At 43.0% G+C, this 21,124-nt stretch overlaps 1 protein-coding gene and 1 long non-coding RNA gene across 2 annotated transcripts; one reads left to right on the forward strand and one right to left on the reverse strand.

Moving 5' to 3' along the window:
* Positions 1-631: 631 nt before the first annotated feature.
* On the forward strand, positions 632-19,403 carry CFI (complement factor I). Its single transcript, XM_068137452.1, has 12 exons — positions 632-708; positions 2,250-2,568; positions 3,922-4,066; positions 5,163-5,341; positions 6,361-6,471; positions 8,574-8,690; positions 10,234-10,272; positions 11,226-11,329; positions 12,454-12,569; positions 13,135-13,409; positions 14,535-14,636; positions 18,461-19,403. Exons 1-12 carry the CDS (start codon positions 649-651, stop codon positions 18,676-18,678), a joined length of 1,785 nt encoding a protein of 594 aa, XP_067993553.1. The 5' UTR covers positions 632-648; the 3' UTR covers positions 18,679-19,403.
* Positions 692-13,196, reverse strand: LOC137440823 (uncharacterized). The gene is made up of 6 exons (XR_010987247.1): positions 13,110-13,196; positions 12,802-13,002; positions 9,450-9,527; positions 7,213-7,303; positions 2,496-2,662; positions 692-1,633 (listed from the first exon to the last, which is right to left on the reverse strand). It is a non-coding gene; the product is annotated as an uncharacterized lncRNA (long non-coding RNA).
* Positions 19,404-21,124: the final 1,721 nt, after the last annotated feature.

Here is a 21,124-nt window from a genome sequence, read left to right on the forward strand (position 1 = left end):
AAGCTGTAGGCAGGTGGGACTTGGTCTCTTCTCCCAGGCAACCAGCACCAGAACAAGAGGACACAGTCACAAGCTGTGCCAGGGGAGGTTGAGGCTGGATGTTAGGAAGATATTTTTCACAGAAAGAGTGATTGGCCATTGGAATGTGCTGCCCAGGGAGGTGGTGGAGTCACCACCTCTGGAAGTGTTTAAGAATAGACTGGATGAGGCTCTTAGTGCCAGGTTTAGTTGATTAGATGGTGTTGGGTGATAGATTGGACTCGATATTGAAGGTCTTTTCCAACCTGGTTAATTTCTATTCTATTCTATTCTATTCTATTCTATTCTATTCTATTCTATTCTATTCTATTCTATTCTATTCTATTCTATTCTAAATAAGTGCTTCCTTTTAGTCATTTATCCTAAGGCTAAAGGGCTCTACTTTTCCTAGTTAGTCCTGCACTTACAGCCAAACTGGTTGATTTGAGGTGGGATCCTTTTTGGAGAGATCAGATTTATCAGTTAATAGTTGAGGCTCTTGTACTTTATTTCTAAACACACTTCAAAGTATTTTGCTAGTGGTTAAAAATTAAACAGAACTCTAACAAGTGACATTCAAAAGAATCACAGCCAGAAGAGCCTGTCTGCAGAGAGAGAGAAGATTTAATCATGCGAGTGGTCCCAGTTTTCTTGGTTTTCTTGTCACTCTTTTGTTTGTGTGGATCAAAGGTAAGAATTTATTTTGTTGTAGCAGCAGTAGTTTATTTCTTAAAGAAACAAACAGTAAGAGTCAGCTTATTCTTACAAAAATAAAGCCAGCTGATTGCTTTAGGTTTCCTTCCATAGTATCTGCGTTTCATCCATTTGTTTTAGCCCAGCCTGAACGCTGGAAGCTTGCTATTTCTCTTTCATGCATTTATCTGTGGTTTACTCTAACAGGCTTCTGGAAAAGATTTTAATTGTGATCCTGTCCTAAACCAAATTTGCAAGCATGGTTGACCACAGAAAGGTGCTGAAATTTTCCCTGCCCCTCTTTCTTGAGAGATAAGATTGCAGTCTTCTAACGTGGGGACATGGTATGTTGCACTGCTTGAAGGTCTGCAGAAGAGCACCCAGAATCCCATCTTGGCTGAGCCCATCTGTGTTCAGCATGCTCCGAGTCTTTCAGAGAAACCCTTAAATAAAAATCAGCACCTTTTGTTCCTGTTCAGGAGAAACACCTAGTACGGGATGGGAGGTATGCCAAGGCGGATCTGGCTCACAGTCTGGATTCTACTGACCTGAGAACAGCAGGAAGAATTTAGAAGAATTATACAGTTGTTAAAAGGGGGTTTGTTGGGTCCTCACTGACTTTACTGAGGCCAGGCTTTCTTCATGAGAACTTTAAACTTCAGCTGTATTGATTCAGTTGACCCAGTCAAAGCTGGTAAATCACATCTCAGGACTAACTGTTCTCTCCCATTTTTGTGCTAGGTCCACCCACGTATGTTCTCCATGTTTCAACATTCTTCCTACCAATAGATTTTAGTGAGCAAAAGCACTCAGCCAGCAACAGTGTTACCACGGAGCTGCACAAATGCAGGTGCAGAGGGTTAGACAGAGGGTCTGTGCTTGCAGTCCAGTGATGACCAGCAGCCACACTGCAAATCCACTGCTGTGCAAGAGACAGGAAAAGAGCTGATAAGGAAGGGTGCTTAATTTTCCAATTTCTTTAAGATACTTGTTACTTCAGCAGTCACACAATGAAACAAATCATTAATTTTAGGTTTCTTTATTTGCTTCTAAGTAGTTTGCAAACATTTACAGATGATAATTAAACTCAAAGCCAACCAAGCCAATAAAAATAGTCTCAGGAAAATACAAGTTGCTGTTTATTTTTAGTTGTCTGGTCTTTAAGTCCCCTTATGATTTTATTTGCTTCCAATAACATTGCTGCAGTGTGTTATAAACCATTGGCTTAAAAAATGTTTATGATCTGCTGTGCACTTCCTCTGATATTTAAAGAGTGCAACATTTATGGGAGACCCCTAAGAGTGAAGGTCACACTATATGAATGAACCAAAAAGAAATGTTCAGAAACCCTGAGAAAGCTGAGGTGACTGAAGACATGGGAACAAACCTTAAATGATACTTAGCACCTTTGTGCTTGTAACATCGGAGAAGGCTTGTGAATGAAGGTGTTGTTGAGGTCAGTAAAGGGATCTGCAGAAGTCTTGGTGCAGTTCCTAGTCTTAGTTCCTTTTTTTTGTGTGTGTATGTGTGTCTTGCAGAATGCAATATCTAATACTGAAGAAAGCCAGTTTCGGCAGGTTGAGCCTGCCCAGCAAGATGAGCAAGACCCATACCTCATAGAAGAATGTTTAAGCAAGCACTTCACACACAAGTCCTGTGAGAAAGTTTTTTGTCACCCATGGGAACGATGTGTGGAGGGAAAATGCCTTTGTAAGCTCCCTTACCAGTGCCTTAAGAATGGCTCCTCAGTTTGTTCTACCAATAGAAAGAACTTCCGTACTTACTGTCAGCTGAAGAGCTATGAGTGTCAGCGTCCCGAAGCCAAGTTCCTGCACAAAGGAAACTGCATGTCTGAAGGTATAATCCCCTCCTTTCCCCAGATCTATCAGTCACTTGTGGCCAGGGAGATGCTTCCAATTCACAGCTCAGAAAGTCTGTTTGTCTCCATTGACTGGTTAGAACATGAAACAGAAAATGAGAAGTCATTGGAAAAGGAGGTCTTGGGTGACAGGTTGGGCTTGATCTTTGAGGTCTTTTCCAATCTTATTGATTCTGTGATTCTATGATAAGGGCAGTGTCTGTTGAATTTCATAAAAATAAAGTGATTGACAGACCCAGGTCACCCTGCTGGTGGTAGGTTGCTCAAATCATCAGGTAGAAAGGGGAGAAATAGACACAGGAAAGAGCTCAAAGGTTTCCAAGCAAGATGTTGACTGTGGTGAGAGGCTCAATGGAAGAGGGCCTGCTGAGAACATTAGCAGAGAGGGTAACATTTGGAAGGATAGATCTCACAGGAACAAGAGTCCAAGGAGTGGAGCCGTGCTGCTGAGGTGTGTGTGGGAATGCAAGGGGAGAAGGTAAGTGATGTGCACTTCAATCATCTTCATGCTGTGGACTTCATCAAAACAGGAAGCTACTGCCCTGCAATCCAGTTGATGGTTTGTGCAATGACAAGTGCTTCTTAGGTTGCACTAAGCTGCTTTGTCATCTAAGTGCTAAATAGGTAGATGGCCTCTTTGAGACGAAGCAGTTGCTGTTCTTACAGCCATCCTCCACCAAACAGAGCAGGAGCAGCAAGCGGGTCCCAGGGCTCTGCTTGCCTAGCCTCTGCCCCAGCACCATCTGGCCCTTTCCCCACAGAAGCAGCAGCTCAGTCCATCGACCTCAGGGTGGCATAGTTTTTTTCTATTTCACTTAAAAAGACTGAAGAGCCTCTCTGTGTTCCTGGTGTGTTCTCTGTCTTCATCAAGTGAAGCTGAGGACCTTAGCTCCACTGTAAACAGCAGAAGTTTTGCTGCTACATAGGTAACAGAAGGAGGGTCTGGCCATCTCAACTGAAATATTACTGGTTGGTTATCAAAAGTCCTCTAATGAAAGTCATTACACCAAGATGCAAACTTTTCTCAGTAGAGCTCCAGGTTCTCTGTTTCTCTTGCACAGTAGGAACCAGTGCCCTCATTTATCCCAAAACCGGTGTACTTTGAAAGTGTCACTCTCAAAACCACAAAGTGAGTCCTCAGAACAACCAGGAATAATACCTGAGTCTTCTGATTCCCAATCTGCCATTCTTTCCATATTATCTTTGGCTGTTAACACCAAGTTAATCCTGATGAGTTTCTGTGCTGTCTTTCCACTAGATAGATCTGTATAATATGATTTCAGCTGGGGACTGGGTTTTTTTTTTCTTCTCTTTTCTTTTTTCCTTCTAAGAAACATTTTCAGTCTCTGTGGGCCATGAAGATTCACATTTGCTTCGAGTCAAGCCTGTGAATCAAATGAATGAATTCTTTGTATGTGGCAGTAAGTGGACTATGAATGAAGCAAACGTGGCTTGCAAGGACCTCGGCTTTGAACTGTAAGTTATTTTCACTTTTAAAATAGAGCTGAAGACCAACACAGTTTTCTGTCAGGTCTGTGTAAGGGACAGTGCACAGATGGAGCATTCCAGAGTAGCTTTGAGCTGCCTATATGCAAAGCAAAATTTCCTATGATAGCTGACAACAGGGTACAGCTTTGTATTGCCGCTTGCACCAGCTCCACTGTAAACAGAACATGGCTTTTTTCTTCACCCCTTGCCCTTCTTGCCATTGCTGCCATGGCCCCAAGAGTGGCTGAAGTCACACAGAGCTTGCTCTTTTTTTCTGCAACTACACTGATGGCCTGAGTTGCACATTCAGCTTCTCGTAAGGAGTCAACTTGATATTACATGTATCACATATTACACATAAAGCCCTAATTTAATTTAGTCAGATAAAGCTACCTCCCAAACCCTACCTGAAGACTTAAGGATGCTATTGCCCCTTATAGGTAAGAAACAAACATTTCCTAGTTCTGATCAGTATCTCCTTAGATGGCAGAAGATGACTTGTCCTGGGACAGAGCACTCAGCCCTGGAGTCCCATTGTAAGCCTCTCTACTCACTTATTACTTCATCCATATTTCTTTAAGGTAGGGATCACAAACACTGTTAGGAGGATGTTGCTCAGGTAAAACCAAGGAAGGCAGAATTTATTAATCCTACCCTTGCACTGGCCTGAGCTTCCTCAATATGCATTGGTTTTGATGACATCAAGGATACCTGACCCTAAACAGGATGGTTTCCAAATTGTGGCTCACCTGTGTCTACAAAGAGATCTGGGCTCACAAGTTTTGCTACAGAAGGAGACTTTTCCATCCCTCATGATATACAGGGACTGTCACAGAGCTACATATGGATTTGGGGACAATTCTGCACAGCAACCTGCAAAACTCAGCACTTATTTTCTTCCTCCATCAAAGCAAACATCTCCTGCTTACCCCTCGACATTTTCATGGGAAGCCTGCTCTTTTTCCTAGCCATGACCAAAGTTCTTTAACACTGCAAATAATTGTGAATTCTAAACAATAAAATCAGTGGACAATCCATTAAGAAATGGCATCATTTGTTGTTATTATTATTTGTATCTTCACAGAGGTGCTGAATATTACCAAGCCAAATCCAGCATCACAGCATCTGCCTTAAATTCATTGAAGTGTCTGCAAATAACTTGCAGGGGCCTAGAGACAACTCTTGCTGAATGTCACATAGAGGTAAAATCAAGAGACAGTCATGAGGGAATTGTTAGCCTCCAGTGCCATGAAAATCTCAGAGGTTAGTAGTTTCTTAGTTTTGTATCTATTTGGGGTTCTTACATTTTAAGTTTATTCTACATAATAAGGACCTAGTTTGCTGAACCCTCAGCCACAGCAAATCTACACCAAAACCTTTTGACTTTTTTTTTACTACTCCTTTTGCAGACTTTAAGACAATTGGAGTAGTTTTGAGTCAAACCAGTCTCATGAGTTTATGAGTTTGGAAAAATCACTGTTGTTCCTGAAGTATTTTTACAGATATTTCCCAAAAGTAAATATATTTCACCCATGGCTCTGTTTGTTTGCCCATCCCCTCCAAGGGTACCAAAGTGTATTGTATCCCACAAGTCTTTCCTCTCCAGGGTTACCTGGTGAGGAGACAGGTGCTAACCACCTGCTGACTGCTTTATCTCTGAAAGAGATCAATTAGGATATGAGTAGCACTGTAACCAGACAAGCACCACTACAGCAAAACTGCTCCAGTCTTCTGGGGAGTTTTGGGACTCTTCAGTTTCTTGCTGGTGTAAGGGAGACAAGTTCTTGTTTTGCCTGCTAACAGTTTTCTGTTCTCTGTAGTGAGCTTTCTTTGGCACTGACAAGCACCAGCCTGAGACACTGCTGGTTAGCAAAGCTATGAACCATCTCAGGTTTTTCTAATGCCACAAAAGCAGAAATTTGGAGACTCTTGACAACTTCCTTTTAGAGGGGAAATACCCATCATCTGAAGGACTTGAATAATTTCAAGTGGGTTTGAACTGATCATTTCTGGTTTAGTCCTCATCCAGAAGGCATCTAGAAAAAGAAGTTTCTTCCTTCCAGGCTACTGCAAGTTGGAGGAGGAATATAAGTGTTCACATTGAAAGCTTGATGAGGAGGCAATTAAAACAATGCAGAAGACTCTTGTTGGTACCACTTGAGTGCCTTCCATTGGTAAACCAAAGTGCTGGTAGAATAAAATGCACAAGCACAATGTTTCCTTGGGCAGTTGTGAACCTGTAGATACTTCCACACTAACTTCATTTGCATCATGCTGCACAGCTTGCTCGGATGGTGAGTTCCATTGTGTCAACAAGAAGTGCATTTCTTTGGATAAGACCTGTGATGGAATCAATGACTGTGGAGACCTAAGTGATGAGCTGTGCTGTAGAGGTAATCATTTTCTTTTCCACCTGTTTGAAAGTCATTTCATCAAAAGAGCTACCCCCAAAGAATGTTTACAGTGATGTAGCAGCTGAAGTCTCTTTTCCAATCAGTAATCACATTCAAGGAATCAAACCATAGTTTAAGAATATATCAAGTGCAAAACAAAGCAGGCATAATAGAATTTTTGGAAGCAGGCAAGTGATGTCTGAGAACATGGATTTCTTTGGGGGATGTGGAAATACAATGAAATATTTGTAGGAGGCTGTTAAACAATGACACCAAAAAAATTGAACCCTGTTAGAATGAAAATGCATTTTTAGTAGGGAAAAAAATCAATAGTAATTAAACAAAGACCCAATGAAATGAAGACACTGTTTTTCTAATAAACTATCTTTAAACCAAAGTTAAGACCTCCCTTAAATTTACTGCTAATGCAAGATTGTCTGTAGAATATCTATGAGCAGCTCCTGCCATACTGCTTGTTCGTGAGCAGCCATTCTTTCAGCATCTGCAATTCCAGGTGCAGCAATTTGGATTAGAAACTAGGAGTGGGCTTTAGCGTTACCTGAACACAGGAGAATACTTTCAGAAGTTGAGTTTCAGGTGCCAAATTGTGATGTGAGTTACAAATCCTGTGATTACCCCTCAATCACCTTAATTTTGTAGTTTTACAATGGTCAGTAAATTTAATCTCACAATCATGGAAGCACAGTCGCAGGCATTGTAGGAAAAGAGAATAATACATACCTGTGGCTTCATCTATCTAGAGGAGAGTTATTCAGATTCCACTTGACCAAAATGGTGCTGTTTCAGCTGTGTGGGCTGAAAACAATGCTTTCTGGAATAAAAAAAAAATATATATCAATTGAGTTTGGTGGTCTCTGGATCATATTGAGATATCTGGATACTTATTAAAAATCATTTTTCCAGTATAGATCTTAAATAGGAGATTGACATAAGTTATAGAGTAGCTCAAAAACCCTAGCTGTGAATTGAAGGCTTGCTTTGCTTTTGATAACATACAAAGTGATAAAACCCCCCTACATCATTAAAACAAAACAAACAAAAAAAGCTTTGATGTATAAGGGCCATGAGGATGATCAGAGGGCTGGAGCTCCTTTCCTATGAGGACAGACTGAAGGAGTTGGGGCTGTTCAGTCTGCAGAAGAGAAGGCTCCGAGGTGACCTAATTGTGGCCTTCCAGTATCTGAAGGGGGCCTACAAGAAGGCTGGGGAAGGACTTCTCAGGATCTCAGGTAGTGATAGGACTAGGGGGAATGGGATGAAGCTGGAGGTGGGGAGATTCAGGCTGGATGTGAAGAGGAAGTTCTTCACCATGAGAGTGGTGAAACCCTGGAATGGGTTGTCCAAGGAGGTGGTTGAGGCCCCGTCCCTGGGGGTGTTTAAGCCCAGGGCGGATGAGGCTCTGGCCAGCCTGATCTAGTGTGGGGTGTCCCTGCCCATGGCAGGGGGGTTGGAACTAGATGATCCTTGTGGTCCCTTCCATCCCTGACTGATTTTATGATTCTATTCTATGATAACAAGAATTAAAAGGAAGAGGGTTCTTGGGTTTACAATAACAGTCCAGATAATCAAGAATTTTAGAAGAAATAAGTTATTCAATCCAGTATCTTCAAAACAGGACTCTTGATTCCTAACCCTGTATTTAGGCATTTAGCTCATTCAATCAAAATCCAGCTTGGACTCTGATTTTAGGGGGCAAATTTGACCCAAGCATCCTAAATCCCTCCTTTGAGACAATCAATAATGTTGGCACAACTGGGGGTCTTTTAGCTGACGTTGAGTGTTTTGGATGAAACTGGTAAGAAGTGATACCAAGCCTAGAAGTACAGCACTGAAGTGGTAACAGAGATACATTTTCTAAGTCTTAAAACTTCAAGACTGAAAAATGAGTAGAGCCAAGTACTGATTTGGTGTTACATTTACAGAGCCTGCTTTTGTGATCTGTTTATGAACAGCCAAGACCCTTGCAATGTAGATATTATATTGTGTTTGTATTTTTAAAAACTCTCTAACTCTGTAACTAGGTAATTCTGTCTAACTGTGACAATCCTGTGATTTCCATGTGTAATTCTTCTGTGTTCCAGAGTGCAGAGAGAACAGTTTCCACTGTCGGTCAGATATCTGTATTCCAAATGAGAGTGTCTGTAACAAGGAGATCGACTGCCTCACAGGAGAGGATGAAGCTCAAGCTCTCTGTGCAGGTTTCTTTCTGAAAGATGGTTTTGTTTCTTTCCTTCCCTTTCTTTCTGCTCAGTTATAATTAGCGACTACACAATGCCCATTGTCCAATTACTTAACAGATTAGCAAAACTGAAATGCACACAGGAATTAGTCTTCCCAATGTTATGTTACACATAGTAGGAAGAAAAGATTGTATCATTTCCCTTCCATTCCTTCTAGAAAAGAATAGAAGGAAAACTAAAGGAAGATTATGTTTCAGGAGGCATAAGGTAGATTATGTTCTATGTTTATGTGGCCATCTCTCAAACTAGTAACCCCTATTTGTGAGGACTGCTTAGGCAGGGCAGGCAGGAATAGTTTCTTCACAGATGATGAATTCAACTACTTTGTCAATACAATAATTCTTCTGTGCTGTTCTCCTCACTGTTGAAAAGATTTTGTTTTGAAATTAGAATGTTTTTCCTTGCTCTGACAAGCAACAAAGTCTAAAGCCAAAAGGTAAACGCTAGTGGCAACTGGTAATTGGCAAAGGTAAATTGAACTCCCAGTGTAAACATCACTGTCAGTAACATGAGAACAGGCCCAGCCCTCAGCCTCCATTCAGGAACTGAATTCAACAGGCATTTTGTGTGAGTGAAAAAGCCGACAAACCAGATTCAGGAAGCATTTCATTTACCTCTCAGACTGAACAGCTGTGCTTACCTTCTGAAAGGAAGCACACAGTACACAGCAGAATCATCTAAAGTGGAAAAGAACAAAAAACACCACACAAAAATTACCTTGTTACCTGATGCTCCTTTGCACTTTAGCAAGCTCCAAAAGGTTGATAGGGCGGGAGGAGGAATTTCTGCTGTTTCCTGGTAGAGAAGAATGAGATTTCACATTAGGATCAAAAACCAAAACAATAAAAAAAAGTCCATTTCTCAGATTTCCTTTACAGAAGTAGAGCAGAAGTCATGTAGTATAAGTGCAAATGAGTATCTGCTGGATGTAGGTCCTTTGTGGGCTAATGTAGGTCACTGAAGGGAGGTTGTAGCCAGGAGGGGGTTGGTCTCTTCTCCCAGGCAACCAGCACCAGAACAAGAGGACACAGTCTCAAGCTGCACCAGGGAAAGTTTAGGCTCAAGGTGAGGACAAAGTTCTTCACAGAAAGAGTTATTGGCCATTGGAATGGGCTGCCCAGGGAAGTGGTGGAATCAACATCCCTGGAGGTGTTCAAAAAGGGATTAGATGTGGCACTTGAAGTCATGGTTTAGTTAGTCAGGAGGTGTTGGGTGATAGGTTGGACTTGATGATCTCTGAGGTCTTTTCCAATCTTATTGATTCTATGATTCTATGATTTGTGGGCTGAAGCAGCCAAAAATGGCTAGTAGGAAAGGACAGAGCAGGCACCAGGCTGAGAGCCTGTTGCTGTCCATGTAAAATGGTGTGCCCTTCTGCATTTAAAACATGTGCCATGGTGGGCGCTTCTGCAACTGATTTTGGCATACTAACATACAGTCAAGTGATAGAACAAATGTAAATGTCTGTCAGTATTCTCAGAATTTTGCTATTCTACTACAGGCAAATACAAAGGCATTGAAAATGACAGTATGGATGAAGGTAAGTGTAACTAACCCTTCAAAAACAACAGCATAGTCCCTCATTAGTGGCTTCCTATGCTAACAGCCAGCTGGCAGAGATCCAGAACACTCAAAGATTTGGACTTTGTGATTTACTAATACACACTCTGCAGCTTACTATTTGTCTCACTTTCCACTAATTTCAAGAATGCCATAATAACGTGTCCAGAGAAGGGCCACAAGGATGATCAGAGGGCTGGAGCACCTCTCCTATGAGGACAGACTGAAGAAGTTGGGGCTGTTCAGTCTGGAGAAGAGAAGGCTCCCAGGTGACCTAATTGTGGCCTTCCAGTATCTGAAGGGCGCCTACAGGAAGGCTGGGGAAGGACTTCTCAGGATCTCAGGTAGTGAGAGGACTAGGGGGAATGGAATGAAGCTGGAGGTGGGGAGATTCAGGCTAGATGTGAGGAGGAGGTTCTTCACCATGAGAGTGGTAAAACCCTGGAATGGGTTGTCCAGGGAGGTGGTTGAGGCCCCGTCCCTGGAGGTGTTTAAGAGCAGGCTGGATGAGGCTCTGGCCAGCCTGATCTAGTGTGGGGTGTCCCTGCCCATGGCAGGGGGGTTGGAACTAGATGATGCTTGTGGTCCCTTCCAACCCTGAATGATACTATAGTTTCATACTATGATACTATGATAATTCATCCTGGCTGAGGACCCATATCTGCATGTCTTGGCAATTGGTGGAGGCAAACTCTCAGCAAGTCTAGTGGAACTGCTTCAAAATTATTTGCCTGAATGCAAGCAGCAGTGGAAAATGAGAAGTAATATGATGTAATTTTCACAGCAAACAACAGATGCCAAAAGTTTTGCTCTTTGCTTTCCTGCTACTTCAGCTACTGGCATATTAACAAGAGTCAAATTTTCAAGACAAAGATAAACCTGCCTCCAAATGGATAACTAGGTTCTCAGATACATCTTTCCTTTTTGTTAAAGAAATAAAGATGGTAAAGAAACTTCTTCCCCAAGCACAGTGTGGCCTTACAAATCAGACATTAACTCGACGGAAAAGGATCGTAGGCGGAGAGACTGCAAAAAAGGTAAAGAAAACAACCCTAAACCACCTTGCTAGATATGAGCTCATCCTGCATCAAATTAAATAGGCATTATTGTCCTTCTGGTAAAATGTGCTGAAGTACCAATAATCAGCTACAGTGCTGGTTTCATGTTTTGCAGCAGTGGTGGCATTTGTAATGGGTTGGGGCAAACCCCCTCCCCACCGCGCGCAGAAATAACGACTCAAACAGATTGCAAAAGTGATGGGAAGTTTAAATAGAGAACAGTGAGTGCCTGCAGAGAGCTAGGAACACAGTGACAAGAAGAAACCCAAAACAGACCCAGAAAGATCCCATCCCCACCTGAGGGTGCACCCAAAACCCCCAGGGCTCCTCCTTCCCCCCCCACACTGGTAGGCTAGTCTCAGCTGGCCAGATCTGAGATTGCCCATCCCTCCATGGCTTTGAGCCTAACCAGGCCCATGGCCGGGAGATCTCTCCCCCAGTTACTGGGTGTCGGAGAGGAAAAGAAAGAGGAAGTGCCAGACCCTGCTGTAAAATTTATAGTGGTGCAAGGGATCATGGTAGGAAATACCTAATTTCCTGTGTCCAGCCACTGGGCTGGACTTCTGGACACAGGAAGCACCCCTGTAGCAGAGGGCACCCAGCCCAAACTATGACAGCACTGCACTGAACAAAAGTGAAGAGAAGCACAATTCATAAAGTAAAAACAGAGAGTTGCAGAATTGAGCATTACAGTACATGTTGAAAAGGATTCAGCAAAATGCTTAATACTACAGCTAGGAATAATGAAATGGACTTTGAAGTTGCACTTTTGAAACAGAATACAGCCCAAAACACTAGACTCGATCGTACCAGGGCCACCTCTACATCTGTTTCTCTGGGCTACGACAGGTTTCATGGGAGAAAGCTGGAGGGGAGAAGGCAACACTCAAAGTCAGAAGGTGGAAGAAAATTACTGCACTTGTAGCAGATATATCTTCTGTATCAGATGGGGCCAATTCACAGTTTCTGGATAGCAGGTGTTTTATTTACAGTTAGATATAGTCAAGGAGATAAGGTGGTACTAACAAATGTGTTTCACTTTATGCACTACAGTTGTTAATTATTATGAGTTCACATTATTTGGGTATTTGTTGTTTGAACAGGGTCAATTCCCTTGGCAAGTGGCAATTAAAGACACTTTCAATGAAGGTTCAACAGTGTACTGTGGAGGGGTTTATATTGGTGGCTGTTGGGTTCTGACTGCTGCACACTGTGTCAGGTAAAAACTGAGGAAACAGACTGGGAAATTGCTTTCTTCTTGCAAAGCAGAAAGATTGATTTGGATATTGTTGCCTTTCATAGCTACCTGTTTGCTAATTCCTGTTTGCCTGTTGAATAAAACAATTAAAAACACCAATTTACCCCCATTAACGACAGGGAAGATTAAGAGAAGCTATGATCTTTCGCCAGTGAATAGCAGGATGAAAAAGTAATGATGAGTTTGAAATTACCTGGCATTTTTCAGTCAGGCAGTAGGCAGGCAGAAAAGGTGTGCCTGACAGGGATATACCAAGGACCTCCTCTCTTCTCCATCTCTGCCTTGGAGACAGCCAGGATCTGTTCCCTGAGAACATCCCTGGGGCCATGTAAGTGTCATGGTCCTTGCATTTGCTGCGCTTCAGAAAAACCTAGACATCAAGTCCAGCAAGAACCTGTATGTATATAAAGTAATATTTTTATTCTAGAGAACCTTTGACAAAAGGCAGAAGTTTACAGCCAGTTGAAATGCACAGTGCTTGAGTTAAATACCACAACATACTTGATTCCAACTGTTTGTTTTCCAGATCAAACCGAGTCCACCTGTACCGCGTCTGGGTTGCGTTCCTGCATATCACACAGCGTGATGTAGACACACACACTTTCAGGCTGAAACAGCTCATAATCCATGAAAATTATAATGCATCCACTTATGAAAATGACATTGCTCTACTGGAGCTGAGAGATTCTGGGTCAGGAAAATGCTCTCTGGAACACACCACACCTGCCTGTGTTCCCTGGTCAGAGTATATGTTCAGGACCGGTGACAGATGCAAGGTTTCTGGATGGGGTCTAGAGAAAGGTATTTGCTTTAGTGTTTACTACGAGGGGTAATTTTTACCACTCATTTTCTAATTATGGTGAGCTTTCAGTATGAAAAGGCTGAAGAGTAGCTGTGTACAAAGACTCAGAAGGGGCTAAGTACAGAAAGCATAGGCTATGGTTTGGCATTCAGCTGTCACTGTTGGTTCTTCCTCTTCTACTGCTTCCTCTGCTGTTTCAGCCACCTAATACACTGATCTGGAGGACACTCCTGGTTGCAAACTACCCCAACAATCAGAAATGTTCCTTTTGCAAATCAATTTATATTAGCTGTGGAGACCTGGTAATGATATTTAACACATGGCAGTTAGCTCACAGTGGCCTGCAGCCACAGCCTGTCCTCTGTCCCCTGCCCAAGAGCTGCAAAACTCAGCACATCTTGTCTCAGCCATGTGTGAGTTTAGCCCAGAGAAGGCTGCGCAGAAAGAGGTCAGCCAAATGTAAAGCATTTGTTTTGTATCACAGTGATTACAGCCTGGTGCTACAGCTACTACACCTTGGTTGTGAGGCTTCTGTTCATATTCATTAGCAGATTGTAAAGTAAATGTAAAGCTGGGGATTACTAGCAAATGGACATGGAGTAAAAGAGAGAATCTCCTTGACCTTGTGAATACCTTGAATACCTAGCTTACCTGTAGTTGTCTTGACTGTCTGGTCCACCCATCCCAAAAAGAGAGTAAGAGTTGGGAAAAAGCTAAGAAGGATGATCAGAGCCAGTCTCCATTTCATAGAAAACAACACACCCATCTCCCAAGGTCTGAAAACCTTGATAGAATAGAATTGTTTGGGTTGGAAAAAAATCTCTAAGATTATCAAGTCAAAAAAAAACAACCCTGAGGAAGACAAGAAAAGGGTGAAAAAGTCAAAATGAAATCATGTATTTAACACTGCAATTACACCTTTCTGCTTTTATATTGGAATATATGGCCAATGTCCTGCAATTCCTATGGGGTAACTGTTGCAGTGGCAGTTTAAGTTAGCTGCTTTATAATAACAAAGATTATATTCTGTAGATAAGCAAATATATAACTTTTAATTGATTTTAAAGTGTCTAATATCTACCTACCATTTTTCATTTGGAGAAATCTGTTCTTTTCTTTTCTAGGTTATGCCAAACAATATATCCTCAAGTGGGGCAACGTTAATTTATTTCAGAATTGTTCTGAATTGTATCCAGGACGATTTTTTAGCAAAATGGCATGTGCAGGTAAGCATCAATTTCCTTACTAGAATTTCTCTACCATCAAACCTACTGTTCATGAGGTCAGACACACTGGATGGGCATTCTGGAGCCCCTATTACAAGAGGGATGTGGAGGTGCTGGAACGTGTCCAGAGAAGGGCCACGAGGATGATCAGAGGGCTGGAGCACCTCTCCTGTGAGGACAGACTGAAGGAGTTGGGGCTGTTCAGTCTGCAGAAGAGAAGGTTCCGAGGTGACCTAATTGTGGCCTTCCAGTATCTGAAGGGGGCCTACAGGAAGGCTGGGGAAGGACTTCTCAGGATCTCAGGTAGTGAGAGGACTAGGGGGAATGGAATGAAGCTGGAGGTGGGGAGATTCAGGCTGGATATGAGGAGGAAGTTCTTCACCATGAGAGTGGTGAAGCCCTGGAATGGGTTGTCCAGGGAGGTGGTTGAGGCCCCGTCCCTGGGGGTGTTTAAGCCCAGGCTGGATGAGGCTCTGGCCAGGCTGATCTAGTGTGAGGTGTCCCTGCCCATGGCAGGGGGGTTGGAATTAGATGATCCTTGTGGTCCCTTCCATCCCTGACTGATTCTATGATTCTGTGATCTTGGAAAAGACAATAAACAGTTTGCCACAGTATCAACGTTAGCAAATTGATAGGGGCCTAAATGCAGCCACCATTATGTATCTATTTTTACACAGAATTAAGTTGACACCATGCCAAGTCTCTCTGAGCAAATTTTGGCATGCAATTTGAGATATGTTTGCTAAGGACATAAGCACTTTACAGCCCACTGGACTTCCTACTTTTATTACATTTGATTGTAATTCAGCAATATCTTGTGCTCTTGTGACCAAGAAGGCCAATGCCATTCTGGGGTGTATTAGAAGGGGTGTGGTTAGTAGGTCGAGAGAGGTTCCTCTCCCCCTCTATTCTACCTTGGTAAGGCCGCATATCAAGTATTGTGTCCAGTTCTGGGCCCCTCAGTTCAAGAAGGACAGGGAACTGCTTGAGAGTCCTGCACAGAGCCACAAAAATGATTAAAGGAGTGGAACACCTTCTTTATGAGAGACTGAGGGAGCTGGGGCTCTTCAGTTTGGAGAGGAGGAGACTAAGGGGTGACCTCATGAATGTTTATAAATATGTAAAGAGGATGGAGCCAGGCTCTGCTGGGTGATGCCCAATGACAGGACAAGGGGCAATGGGTGGAAGTTGAGGCATAGGAAGTTCCATGAAAACAGAAGGAAATTATTTTCACTGTGAGGGAGACAGAACACTGGAACAGGCTGCCCAGGGGGGTTGTGGAGTCTCCCTCTCTGGAGATATTCAAGACCTGCTTGGATGTGTTCCCGTGTGATCTGGTCTAGGTGATCCTGCTCTGGCAGCAGGGATGGACTGGATGATCTTTCAAGGTCCCTTCCATCCCCTAACATTCTGTTATTCTGTGATCTTTAAGCAAATGCCTGCTTAGAGGGCACTAGTAATCCACTTGACTAGGATATAGTCACCGTCCCTGGAGGCGTTCAAGAGGAGATTGGACGTGGCACTTGGTGCCATGGTCTAGTCATGGGGTCTGTGCTGATAGGTTGGACTCGATGATCCCTGAGGTCCTTTCCAACCTAAGTTATACTGTGATACTGTGTGATATGACTGACTATTCACCTGTCTAGCCATTTACTACTACCACACTGCACACCAGGAAAAAACCAAGATTAACTTTTCCAACTGAGATGATTCTGGCCAAGAAACTGGTTGACACTCCTAATGTTAAAATAAGGACTCTGAATACACATTTTTTTGCTTCTTAAAGTAACAAAAAGTATCACCATATGCATGAGTAAAAGAGCAATGGGTATCCAACTTACAGGGCAGAGAGGTTTGACTGTTCTTTAAGTCTGATCTAGTTGGGCATGTCCCTGCTGACTGCGGGGAGGTCAGACTAGATGACCTTTGGAGGTGCCTTCCATCCCAGACCATTCTATGATTCTGTGATTCTATGATCCAGAAGTCAAGGCAGTAGTTAAACTACTTAATGTGAAAAATAAAAAAACCGATGTAAAAGCCAAATAATTTTTCATGAATTCCACATGACATCCATTAAGATACTGAGTTTGTCTACTGTGCAAGTTCCATAGCTTTTTTCCTGGATCTTTGCTGTATTCCATCTTTACCAGGAGGGAACAAAGACAGTATCACATGAGACAACATCAGAAAGGGGGTATCTGGAGCTAGCTTCCCCTCCCTGAGGCAAACCCAAACTTGCAATTAACTCCCTAGGTGTTAGATATAAAGCAAATATTAATCAAACTGCATAAAGGCAATAAAGTCTTGTTTTATAGGATTAGTAATCCCAACTCTGGAAAGTTCACAGAAGTGTTTCTTAGTCATGTAGAGATTCAAGAAAGTGGTTACATTTTTTACAACTTGGATACTCTTCCTATGACTTCCTTCATGCTACATCAATCAACCAAGCGGGAAAGTGCAGTAAGGGTGTTAGGAATTGTGGTAGTTTAGGCTGGGTGCTTTCTGCTGCTGCCACACAAGATACACCTTGGGTGCCCTGGGTGTCCAGCCAGTGGGTGGACACAGGAAGTTAGGTATTTCATTCCCATAATGTCCTGCTCTCTATAAAACCACCTGCAAAGTCCTACACTTCCTCTTTCTTCCCTCACTGCCCTCGTGGGAGATGCTCCCTGTCTGGCAATGGAGGAGGAGTTATCTCAAGGCCTTTTAGGCCTGGCTAGGTTTCATGCCAAGAGGAAAAGGGGAAGGGCAATCTCAGATCTGGCCAGCTGAGATTAGCCTAACAGTGGAGAGGGGGAAGAAAGAGCACTGGGGGTTTTGGGTGTATCCTCAGGTGGGGAGAGGGGAGTGTTGGGATGCTTCTGGGTATGCTTTGGGATCTCCTTTTATCACTGTGCTTGTGGTTCTCTGTAAAATGTTCACTGCTTTTCCATTTAAACTTTCATTCACTTCTGCAATCCATTTGTGTGAGCCTTGTTTTTTTTGCCCTGATGGGAGGCAAGGGAGGATCTGCCTTCCAACCCACCACAGGGATTAATAAGCTGATTAATATACTCAGTATACAGGACAAAGCATAAACCATATTCTAGCTATGTAATAGTCTTTCTATGATATCTTTCACTTTTCATTCATTTTCTCAGGACCACTCTACTTGCTGCATTGCAAACAGTTCCATGAGCCCTGAAACTTACACAGAGCACTGGAGCCTATGTACACCTGTGCCTCAGGGCTGCGGTCTAGCGTTGCAAATGGGACTCACTGTGACTGAGACTTTGCAGTGAGGATACTTACACAGTTGCTATCCCTCCCATCCCAGCACTCACATGCTCTCCTTGTACCTGTTGCCCTATTTTCATCAAGATGGTAGAGAACATAATTTTGAGACCTCTGCCTCTCTGTGCAGCTCTGCACAGATGAAACTGGCCAGTGAGTCCTTGGGTAGAGGATGCCAAAGGCAGATGTGGGCATACACACAGGAAACAGCCCACAAATCTTTTCACCTTTTTCCTCCTGGTTTTGTTCACTGTTTTTGTGAGCTACTTGTAATGATATAATAGGCACTATCACTGAATCCTTTTATGTTGCACTTCTCCTCACATCACTGAGGAGAGTTTGGGCCAGCCACAAAAGTTAAGAGGGGCCCTGCACTCGGAACCAATTGGGGAGCAACAGACTGAAGAGGTCAGAACCCTCCTTTACCATGTGACCATTAGGCAAACATCTGTGAGGAAGCCACACAGACCCTACAACCTCTCTAAGCTCTGTTTTGTGTTCTAGCTTGTGTATAAACTTACGTTTACTTTTTGTTTCCTCTCTTGCCTCAGGTACTTACGACGGCTCCATAGACAGCTGCAAAGGAGATTCAGGAGGGCCCTTGGTGTGTTTTGATGCAGAAAATGTGGCATATGTCTGGGGTGTTGTGAGCTGGGGTGAGAACTGCGGTGATGCTGGTCACCCTGGTGTGTACACACAAGTGGCCAGCTACTATGATTGGATCAGCCATCATGTGACAAGGAGTCTCATCTCACGCTACAACACCTGAAGATCAAACACTTCCTTCTCATCACCCATGCAAAAATGAACACTACCCCTTTTTTACAATCAGCAGCCATGTAACTTAGCAACAATAAGCACAAATCTCTACAAAATATATTCTGAAGATTCTTAACAGTCTATCAACACCATAGTTTCACAGGAGGAGAATTTAACTGTCCTATGAGTCCACATATGCAAAAAGACAGGGAAAATTAATATGTATTTTCTTTGCTGTGTTTTTTGTTTGGTTGGGATTTTTCCACATTTCACATTGCCTTTCAATTGTGGTTGTTTATTTACTTGAAGTGGACAACAGTAATGAAGCAGTGGTTGGAAAATAACAACACTACCAGTATGTGAACCTCACAGAAAGAACAGCAACCAGAGGACTTCAAAGAACTTCCAGGATCTCAGGGTCTAGGTCACTAGAAACCTTCAGGGCGCTGTCTTGCTTTGAGGTTGATTCTTTAGGCTTACTGTGAAAGCAGACTTCAGACCTTCCATTGACACTTTGACTATGATCATGAGATTTGGTGTAATGCCACAATTCTGCTGGATGATAAGTTTGTTCAGCTACAAACTCTGACAATTTCTATCTGCTTTTAATACACCTCATCAGATTGTCCAGTCTGGGGCAATTTTTGTAGCTCTAAGGTTAATTAATTAAACTGCAGCTGGTCACAAAAAACAAAGAACTTGACACTTTAATAAAAAGCATCTTTACTATCTTAAGTTCTCTGTGTATGTGTAAGTGTATTTCTGGTATCCAACAGCAAGTAGGGTTTTACTGTACATGTGTATATATATATTCATATGTATCTCCACCCACATACATTTCTATGGCAATATAAATATACAAAAATTAAAAGTCTCTATATTAGACTTACAGACTTAATTGTACAAAACCAACCTACAGATCTAAGTTAGAAATTCAAAGCTTCAGCCATAGTCCCCACCACCAGATTCTCAAATTAGCCCAAGCTTCCTACACCGAAATAGAAAAGCACGAAACATCTTTGTGGGTGACATGGACAGTGGCATTGAGTGCACCCTCAGCAAGTTTGCTGATGACACCAAGCTGTGTGGTGCAGCAGACAGGCTGGAGGGAAGGGAGGCCATCCAGAGGGACCTTGACAGGCTGGAGAGGTGGGCACAAGCCAACTTCATGAGGTTCAATAAGAGCAAGTGCAGGGTCCTGCATCTGGGTCGAGGCAATCCCAGGCACAAATCCAGGCTGGGCAGTGACTGGCTGGAAAGTAGCCCTGAGGAGAGAGACTTGGGGGTGCTGGTGGACAAAAAGCTCAACATGAGCTCTCAGTGTGCACTTGCAGCCCGCAAAGCCAATCAGATCCTGGGCTGCATCAGGAGAAGTGTGGCTAGCAGGTCGAGGGAGGTGATCCTCCCCCTCTACTCAGTCCTGGTGAGACCCCACCTGGAGTATTGTGTCCAGTTCTGGAGCCCCTATTACAGGAGGGATGTGGAGGTGCTGGAACGTGTCCAGAGAAGGGCCACAAGGATGATCAGAGGGCTGGAGCACCTCTCCTATGAGGACAGACTGAAGGAGTTGGGGCTGTTCAGTCTGCAGAAGAGAAGGTTCCGAGGTGACCTAATTGTGGCCTTCCAGTATCTGAAGGGGACCTACAGGAAGGCTGGGGAAGGACTTCTCAGGATCTCAGGTAGTGATAGGACTAGGGGGAATGGAATGAAGCTGGAGGTGGGGAGATTCAGGCTGGATGCGAGGAGGAGGTTCTTCACCATGAGAGTGGTGAGACCCTGGAATGGGTTGTCCAGGGAGGTGGTTGAGGCCCCGTCCCTGGGGGTGTTTAAGAGCAGGCTGGCTGAGGCTCTGGCCAGCCTGATCTAGTGTGGGGTGCCCCTGCCCATGGCAGGGGGGTTGGAACTAGATGATCCTTGTGGTCCCTTCCAACCCTGAATGAAACTATGAAACTATGAAACTATGAAACAGTAATGCCAAGAAGGATCATCCATGTTTAGGAAGAGCTTCCTCTTTTGTTTGACTTAATTAACTTCTGTAAAGAACTTTTCCCACCTATTTCTTCAGTTAACTACAAAGAATTTTAAACACTGAGGCTGAACAGAAGAAAACCCATTAGAATATTCACCTGTTGACCTGGAAGGCTCCTACTTTCCTTTCCACTTCCTGGTTTCATTTAAAAAAAAACAATGTAACACTTTCCACAGAGTTCCACTTCAGCTCATCTGTGTAGCACCTAGAATTTAAATTGACAAAAAAATACTGAACATTTTATAATAATAAGGGGAAAATAAAAATCCAAACAGGATGTTTTGCAAGCAAGTTAAATTTTGTCTGATTTTTCTTTTCATCAAATCAGGCCTTTCAATGTTTAATAAATATACTTTCAATTCGCATACTTCTGTTGTTGCATGTTTGATGATGTTACCTGAAACTGAATCACTGAAATGTGTAAAGG

This window comes from Melanerpes formicivorus, unplaced genomic scaffold (assembly GCF_026170545.1).
Source record: "Melanerpes formicivorus ecotype bairdi unplaced genomic scaffold, bMelFor1.0.p_v2 SCAF_4, whole genome shotgun sequence".
Classification (NCBI taxonomy): domain Eukaryota; kingdom Metazoa; phylum Chordata; class Aves; order Piciformes; family Picidae; genus Melanerpes; species Melanerpes formicivorus.

What these genes read in the sequence shown, in the direction of transcription:
- CFI (XM_068137452.1), top strand. Translation starts at nt 649, where the DNA reads ATGCGAGTGGTCCCAGTTTTCTTGGTTTTCTTGTCACTCTTTTGTTTG. An exon ending in AAATGACAGTATGGATGAAG is followed by an intron (nt 10,273 to 11,225) that starts GTAAGTGTAACT and finishes TTTTTGTTAAAG; the next exon opens with AAATAAAGATGGTAAAGAAA. An exon ending in TAGCAAAATGGCATGTGCAG is followed by an intron (nt 14,637 to 18,460) that starts GTAAGCATCAAT and finishes CTCTTGCCTCAG; the next exon opens with GTACTTACGACGGCTCCATA.